Here is a 9,371-nt window from a genome sequence, read left to right on the forward strand (position 1 = left end):
TTATATTTTCTAATTTTTCTTTTTGCGGCGGGGCTGTAAAAGTCTGCAAATATATCAATAAGATTGCGTCAATACCAAAGAGAAAGAAGACCACACAACTTTACAACCCAACTGTGTGTTTCTCAGTCTGTCTGTGAAGATGAATTACCTCATGAGTCATTTACAACTGGCTACAACCTGTCAATTAGGTCTTTATTCACAAGCTTGAGATGTGTTCTCTTCTGGGATCTATTCTCCACACTGCTGCCCAGCTAGAAAAACATCCAGTCACTCCCCCGCAGCACCCCAAGTTAAATAAGGAAAACGGCAGCGTACAGTCCGAAGCCAGTCTACCATGAAAGGAATTATCTGTGGAAAATGTGCCTGGCAAAAAACCCGAACAGTCTCAATCGCTCCCATCACATTTTCCAGTTCAAATAGTGACGGGTGACAAAATAAGTGAAAACATTTATTTTTTTATTTTTTTAAAGAAACCCATCAGCTGTTTTGGCCTTACACACGTATCCGTGTAGTTCCTGTAAAAATAATATGAAGTTTACAGTAAATGAGTCTAACAAGGTCAAACACAGAAAACAGAAAGTGCTGGTCTATACCGATATAGATATATAATATACATCTTTCAACGGTACTCCTTTCAACTGAGATCAGAGGGCACAGAAGCTATCACACCTCTCTCTCTCAGTAGCGCCCCTTTCTGGTCAGGGGGGATAGACCAACCGAGCGTTATAACAGCTGCTTGTAGGCCTCCATCTTATGGAAGAGCGCAGAGGACGTGAAGAAGGATATGGTTAAGCGCCATTTTCAGCCGCGAATGAGAATCTGTAACAAACACGCGAGGTTTCTGGATTGGTGTTTGAACCCTCATTAGAACTACAGTGATCATTTATTCCCGTTGACCACTCTTTTTGATCTCCTAAAATGTATTATACATATTTTCTACTTAGTTCTATGTTTAATTTAACCTTTTAAACCATAAATTAACCTGACGTGTTCACAGTAAGAGTACACTTTGGATTCAGATGATATGAATTCACTTTAGGGGGAAAAAATATACAACTTAGATTTTTTTTTTTTTTTTTTTTTTTGGTTAATTTTAGCCAGAAAGGCCTGCGATAGTGGCGGGGAAAAACAAACAAACAAATAAATCAGTCTGCAAATAAAAAACAAATGCATCTAGTACAAAGGCAACAAAGAGAAAAAAGGGTAAAGGTTTTTTTTCTTTACATTTTCATAACAGAATATAAGTCTTGCACCAAGATTTGCACATGTGTAAATTGCATAAGCTGGTAAATACTTTATTGTTTCCAAGTACAACTATACAGACCGTTTCCACCATGGGTTGAATGCCAACGATTGAATGAGGGCTGAAAAGTAGATCACTCAGCTGATAGCAGTGTTTCAGCACACCATCTGACCTTGGAGTGACTAGTGTGAAAACAATTACCTGGACATTAATGTGTGGTTGTCCGGGCAAGGGAATTATGCGCTTCAGAAATTATGTTTTATTTTTAAAGCAATCCTGCCTTTTTGGGGTAAATAACGTTTAAAAGTGGTAATTTTACAGTTTACCAGTATGATATCGCTACTTTTGCCATGATCATTAATATATATCTACTAATGAAAAAACATGAGTTTTCTGATATATATATCTATAGACATAGATGAAAATATTAACATATAAAAGTATATTTAGTTATATAAAAATACACTTCCGTACTTTCGTCATAAGGTGCTTTCACCAGGATTAGCATATGCAAGTCTCCAGTCTGACCAGTCGCCCCCGACGACAGGGCTGCTTCTGTCCGCTGCATAGTTCCTTCACAAGGGTCACGGCCAAGAGCCCTACCCCTCTTCCACTGCTCACTGAAGAACAGCTGCTCTGCCAAGCACATTGACTAAGCATTGACTGCTGCCTGCTGGGCTCATTTTCTAGTTAATAGGAAAAAAAAATCTAATTTAAATGGAAAGTGCATTTACATGTCTGGTGACAAAAATACTACATTTAAACTGAATAAAAGTATTATACTGCCCAGCACTATCATTACAATTTGCTGCTTTTCTATCAAGTCCTATATTTTTCTTTTTTTGGTCTTTATTCTCTGCCTCGATCTCTTTGTGTCCCCTCCGCTCGCAGTCCCTGCAGCTCTGCTGGTGGCTGTGCTTGCCAATGCCACAAGCATAAAAAAAAATGACAGAGCAAGGGGTCATTAACAAGAACTAATCAGCCTGCAGACAGGGGGATGGAGGGAGAGGAAAGAGTAAAACACAGAGTGAGTCAGGATGAAAACGATGAGGAGGTTAGGAGCAACTAAAACAGGGCAATATCAACTTGACTTTAAAAATTACAGGTATTCAGAATTTGTAATCATACGAATGATAACGTAATATAAAATTTTCCCATTTGTTAAAGGCAAATGCATGTAGAGACTATGATTTTCCAACTTTATGCATTTGTGCCTTAGTATAAATCAGTATTTGCACCTACATGCAAGCACAGATTGATAATACATATATTCATGACCCACTAGTCTATGACAGGTAATGAGAAGTAAGAGGCAGAAACATGTGATTATTGCAGTATCCAGGAATATGAAGAAGCGGGAACAAGCCCTTCATGACCTTATGGCTTATTTGGCATACACACACACACACACACACACACACACACACACGCACACATACAAACAAAGACAAAGATGAGCCAATCAAGACAGCAACAAAAGCAAGCTAATACTAGGAGCAACACTACTTATACAGGTCTAAAGCAGCTTGTTAGAAAATTTCATTAGTTGAGCTACAAATTATGCAGCAAAATACAAATCACCTTGAGCAATTTGCATGACCACAACCGCATCAAACTGCTTATGTTAATAACACCTTCCACTTCAAGGAGAGTTGCAGTTACTACTTTGTCTGTTGCAAGCCAACTTTCTGCTTCGTTATTCCTCTCCGTATGTGTGTGACCTCTCCCTGAGCTCCTCTCAGAGTGTGCCTGACCTCTGCGCGTCTTTCTCCACCATCAACCGTGGAGGGACTGAAAATATCTAATTGTATTCATTCATTTTCTGCGCCTGGCAAGAAGAGACAAAAAGAGAGCGGGAGAAAGGGAAGGAAGGAGAGAGCGAAAGAGACGGAGAGAGCAGAGAGGCAGCACGGGATCAAGGCAAGGAGGGATATGGGGAAGAAGAAAGGACGAAGGGGGAGCATGGAAGAGAAAGCCATCTCTTCGCTATTACAGCTGAGACATCATTAGAGTCACTGTCTGTCCCTTATTGGAATAAATGCTCGCAAGCAAAGACAGTTAGTGAGATAGCAGAGGGACAGATTCCACAGAGAGAAGTGTTATTTCAAACTAATGGAAGTCTTTCAGATAAAACTTTAGGGTTTCATCCTGGATTTCTCCAAACATCCTCAAAAACGCTAATATTCCAAATTAAATTCTTATGTGTAACTATCAAAGAGAAAACTAAAAGGGAAAGTTTAGATGTCCCACAGAGAGAGAGGGAGATTAAAAGATAAAGGTGCTATTCAGAAAAACAATGCAGTTAGCAAGTTTCTGGTCTCATGCTGCGGCCGTGAGAGACAACGATGGAACCAAGCCAACAAAACGGCAAGGAAACCCCCCTCAGCCTGCACCCAGATCAGGAACAACACAAACACCCTGCAGAAATTACTGTGGCACGGCGAGCACAAATAGCATTTCACAATAATGTGTAATTCAGTTATAATTTCGAATGAGAAAACTTTTAAAGAAAATGCAAACTTAAAAAAAAAAAAAAAAACGGGGAAAAAAAGCAGAACGTTTTATTCCAAACACAAAAACTTCCAATCTGAGGTTCCCGGTTCTACGTTACTGACGGTCTGTAAGCAGGTCTACCCGCAGTGTGCTTTGTATATCAGCGAGTGAAACTAAAGCATAGCTCACTGTTTAAACTTTGAGCCCTTTCACTTTTTCCGTTTACATCGACTTCAGACTTTCTCAAATCATTTAGCACGGCTTGGCACTTGAAATCAGACAAATTCATGTTTACGTTCCTGCGGACAGTTTCAGGCTGATTGACGTTGGACAGAAACAGATGTAGCAAAGTTTACGAGTCAAGCTGTTTCACCTGGCATTTCCATACAGAAGCTTTCTCTAGAAGAATTATTTCTGTGCATTTCAGGTGATTAAGTAAGCGAGCAGAGCACAGCACATTGCGCACACTGATGTGAAACATCCAATTTGGTTAAATGAATTAAAAGCAAAAGAGGTTTTATGACAACACCCGACTCAAAGAGCAGCGTTAGTGTGATGGATCATATCTCTTGGGTAATTTTCAAGTTCGAGGAAGCTGCAGTTTCACACGGAGCAAAAAAGGAGTGTCGACAAATGGCTTTTTCTCTAGGTAGTAAAACAAGCCCTGAATGATTGTGGTCAGATACCAGCAACTAAGAATATGAGCTGATTCAAACATAGGGGGAAAAAACATGGAATTAACTCTTCTAATAACATTTCTGATGAATTACATGATGATAGCAGTAAATCAATTGGAAAGTAACGTGCGAATGAGTCTGTTTGTGATCAGGGACGCTGTAAATTCTTTCAGTGTGACTGTGAAGCCTCAGAACAAAAGGCAGACGCACACAAGTTCCACTACCATGCCACACCAGCTTTCTACAGTAATGCATGAGGAAAGGGACTCAATATTTATTAACCGAGTCATCAATAACACACGTTTGCCATCTCTGCCTCTCTCCTTTTCTTCACTGCTTTTTAACATTACCTTTCTGGCTTCCTGCCTCAGACCTGCAGGGGTGAGAGTCAAACAAACTCTATTTGGAGTAAGTAGAACAGAGTGACTGGTGTTAGCATGAAAACCTGTTTTCTTTCCTCGGGCAACTAAGAGCCTCAGAAACAGATGAGATGCAAGAAACTATCCGTTTCTGTGATTTTACAGCAGACTCAAAGACAGTAAAAGCGCAACACGGATCACTACAACCGTATTTTACACTCTCACCGTTTCTTTTTTCCGCGTTCCTATGTCAGATCAAAGATCAAACGTAGATGTACTTATATTTCCATTTTTCTTCAAACCGTACTTTGTTTTTTGTTGTTTTTTTCTTTACTGAAACTTGTCAGCACATCTGGAAGATATCAAGTTAACAGAGCGGCAAGTCAAGTCAAAACTGTTTTGTTGGGGGGGAAAAAAATGTGCAGACTAATGAAAGTGTGTCTATCAACAGCAAAAATCTTTAACTCAAACTTTAACTTAAAATTGTGTTTGCCTCTACTGAAGAAAGCGCTCCATAAATAAACAGCCAGGGTAAGCTGGAGTAGGGACTAAGACCACAGCAGTCACGGTCTACGGTATATCAGGCCGAGAATCTACACACCCCGCTAGACTGGCCCCGACTTCAGGAGAAAGCTTACAGTCAGCCCTCCGTCTGTAACCCTGACCACTAATTGTTTCAAGCAATAAATCATGTTTTCCCAAATTTCAAACTGAACGTAAATAGTTGTGCAACAAATTCAGCATATGCTATTAATGGCTTTGTGTTAAGCATTTTATTCAACAAATACTAAGTGCCATTGGCAGCTCAGTGAAATCTCTCTGTAAACTCAACCAGCAGCATTTAGACTTAATAAGCCTGAGACAAGGCTGTACAGTTTAACTCCATAAGGGACTTTTAGTGGGAAATGCTGTCTCAACGAATGTCCACAATGTACACTGAGGTTAACTCAACGCTGTTGAAGTTTCAGTCTCAAGGACTGCAGCACTTCTCACAAACTTTCATTTTGCTTTGCTGAAGTTGCCGAGTGTGAATGATCTACGTTCTCACTTACAAACTGAGTTTTGGTGAATCTAATTATGTTGAACACATAAGTATCTTTATTTTCCTAAAATAAAAAGTGAAAAGCACCTCTTTTCACAGTTACATTAACTGTTCCATTTTTTTTGACAAGATAGATATCCTCTAAACTCTAAAGTAACAACTTATCTTCACATCTATGAAAAAAGTAAAAAAATAAATAAATAAATTTCAAGAAAAACTTTGTCTCTTTCAGAATAACAAAGAAGAACAATATTTTAAGAAGACAAATTACTGGTTTTCACACTAACCAGCCATCTCTTTGCTAAGGCATATTAAACCTTTCACAGATGACACAGTTAATTAGTATTCTTGTATTTAATTTTAGCAAAACATCTGTTATTAGTTTCTTTAAAAGCTTGAAAAACGCTGCTTAATTTCGACATGCTTCATTTACTGCTTCACTGTAATAAGTCCACACATGCTACAGTTCAATGCTGCACAAATGTAATTTTACAAACCATATTTCACATTGAGTGTTAAATGTATGAACTAAAGAAACATTGATAACATTTTGCTTAATTTTCCAGCAACCCTTAAAGGTGATCCGAGAAAAAATTTAACAAGGAGCAACTTAAAGAAGAAAAAAATAAAACTTGACCAATTAAAACTCTCAAAACTGGCGATACCGTCACTTCGGATTTAATCTACTGCGTGTTTTTATTATTCAAATGTGAGTTTGACATTTTCTGTCATTTTCCTTTTTTTTGCTGTGGTTACTCTGTACTTATGAAGCACTCCTTTAGGTATTTTTAGTTGTGTTGATATCGCCGAATGCGTCTAGATTACATTATGGTAACTGTCCTGAAATATGAAAAATTGATTCTTTAATCCTGATTGACATATAGGCTATCTGTGCCTACGATCAGTATCTTGAGTTTCTATATTGTGACGAAGCCATAAATGCCCTGAACGCAAAACGCACAAGCGACATAGAGAAGCCCTCCTCCGTAGTTCACAGGTCTGAGACATTTGGCCTGTTCGTGGCGTTACTCTTATAACTGGAGTTTTCCGAATGAAGCCAACACATGTAATCTAAAACCGAGGAAATTAATTACCATATTTTGTAGGTAAATGGGCTTTTTGGATTTGTGCTGAGACTAATAAGATACAGGTGTTAATGGCTCCGGTGGGGTCGTGTCAAGCACAGCTTGAGTCCACCGAGGAGAGAAAGAACATAAGATAATGATCCTGATTGTATAGCACTGTCCCTCTGTCTGTAAGAGGGTAAATGGTTACTTTCATTATCAGGACGATACTGACAGCGGGTAAAGCGAAGGAACATTAGGCTTTACAGGTTATGTCCGGGCCTTGTTACGCACGGTTTTAATCTATAGTTTCTCGGCAGGTATGCTTTTTATGAGCAGCCTCGCGCTGAAAATAAGACAGAGGGTTTTTCCTGTCATTGGTTGTAGCATTTACCTACAGATGCTGGCATTATGCCCTCACTGCGGAGAATAAATACTGATGTGGTCCGGCAAACCTGAAAAGCCGTCGTTCGTACATAAGAGAAGGAACCTCGCCGTCCCTCCGTAGTTAAACCTGCCCGGTGAGAAGCCACTTACTTGGTGTTGGTTCGGTTCCAGAAGACAGCGTAGCGGTCGGCCACCACTTTGGAGCTTGGCTCCTGGCTAAATACACACATCAACAGCACCAAGCAGACGAAGACAACCATTTCCAATTGCAGCATCACTACAGCAAACTTCGGCACGTATTCCTCTTCAGCGTAGGTTAGTCAGTCAAGTTGCACGGGCGTTTCAACCGGGACAGGTGATGAGTCTCATTCACACGTGTCCGCGTGTTTTTGGCGCAGTTTGTGAATACTAAACAAATACAAATGCGCACAACATAGAAAACGAAGGGAAAACCATTAATGACAGTTCGGATGACACTTCTTCAGGTCGAAGGAAATGTGAAGTTACAAAAGCAACTCGTTTCTCGCTGACGCAGAGAGAAAGTTCAGATGAATCATGAGCTTTATTTGGTGAAGGTTGTCAACTCTAACAAATCCGTATCAAGGTGACAAAATATCTCTCCATCTACTGCACAAACAGTGATCAGCAAATGTAGGCACCAATACGCAGCACAACAGGCAGTGTCTTCTGTGGTGTGATCGTGTTCCTGCAGGGAGCTACTGGATGTAGCCTGTATCAGGGCAAATGACAGCTGCTGAACACTTATTCTTTACTCCAAACCGAAAGCGCAGGGGATTAGCCAGCCCAAGATATGATGGAGAAAAAAAGAGAGAGGGGGAATCAATGTGTCCAATGACGCTGTAAGGCGCACGTCAGATGTCCATGTTTTCCAGGCAACTTTTTAAAGCCATACAGTCAGCCAGTCACTGAGAAATGAATGGGGAAAGCTGGGCACGGTCTTTCGTTTCCAGCGTGAAAAAAAAGAATGTTATCCTTTCCCGGCGATTTACCGGGTGTGACACGACCGATGCAGGGAGGAGTCCTTCTCGGTGTCGGGGAGGACAGAGTTATGTTTTCTCATGCGCTTCTGTCCGTGGAGGCGCTTGTTTATGGTCGCATCCCACACTGTCCTCCTCATATATAAGCCATCGTGCGACGTGCAGGCATGAAAAAAATACTGCGTTCTCCCATGAGCGCGCTATGAAGTCTTCCTCTTTTTCTTATGTTTGGGTTTCAAACGCCGGGACACGCAGGAAGGTGAGGGCACAAGCAGGCAGCTTGAGACGCCGAGTGAGAGAGTGGGTTTGGTTACGACGGAGCGGGGGATAGTCCCATTGGTTTGAAATTATTTGAATGGGCGTCTCTCGAACAAAGGCAAGCCCCTCCCCCCACCTAAAACCGAGCTAATTCAATTACCGAAAGGTAGAGCTGGAAGGGGACATGGAAAGAGGTGCGCACAGCTGGGACAGTGACCGCTTTTAGATACTCTGTCCACACTACGTTGTCAGCTCCGCTTGATAAGTGCGCTCGGCGCAATTTAATTACATGCAAACGGACGCAGCGGACCAAAGAAGACCATGGGCTCCAGTTACACTCTCATTTCAATTTAAGTTGGGGTTTTTTCTATTAACAAGAGGAAGCCTGTAACGAGGTAATGGCCAAAATGTTGACATAACAATACTTTTATACATAAATATATTAGATTTTATAAGGAAAAAGATAATTAATATTAACATGTTATTTGCCTTTGTACTTTCATTGCCCATTCGTTTTTTCATCAATCTAATTTAAAAAATATATTTAATATAAATTTTTATATTGTATTTAATTTTAACTACTTTACCTCCACAAAGGTCAAATCTACAGTTAGGGGAGGGGGGCAGCGACACTTCTCAGCCCTTCTGTGTGATAGCGCAGTGTTGAGAGATGATGACCACGCATTGCCCGTGCAGATGTAGCGGGGCAGCCTGTTGCTGGGAGCGGACTGGAGCGGTTCGAGGAGCTGCTCCAGCGCCCAGACGCCCCGCAGTGGCGAGTCGCCGACTCAGCCAAGGACAAATTCAAGCTCGAGTGCGCCAGGGGAAGCGCGTCTGTCGTCGACTTAAT

General features: G+C 40.8%; 1 protein-coding gene across 2 annotated transcripts in view; it reads right to left on the reverse strand.

Moving 5' to 3' along the window:
• Positions 1-8,550, reverse strand: part of efna5b (ephrin-A5b) — a 97,945-nt gene extending 89,395 nt beyond the window's left edge. For both annotated transcript variants that reach the window (XM_006789828.3, XM_006789827.3), the window contains exon 1: positions 7,416-8,550. In XM_006789828.3, the coding sequence (XP_006789891.1) occupies positions 7,416-7,540 (125 nt within the window). In that variant the 5' untranslated portion in view covers positions 7,541-8,550. The remainder of the gene's footprint in view (positions 1-7,415) is intronic.
• Between the last annotated feature and the right edge of the window lie 821 nt (positions 8,551-9,371).

This window comes from Neolamprologus brichardi, chromosome 12 (genome assembly GCF_056152115.1).
Source record: "Neolamprologus brichardi isolate AB-2024 chromosome 12, ASM5615211v1, whole genome shotgun sequence".
Lineage (NCBI taxonomy): Eukaryota > Metazoa > Chordata > Actinopteri > Cichliformes > Cichlidae > Neolamprologus > Neolamprologus brichardi.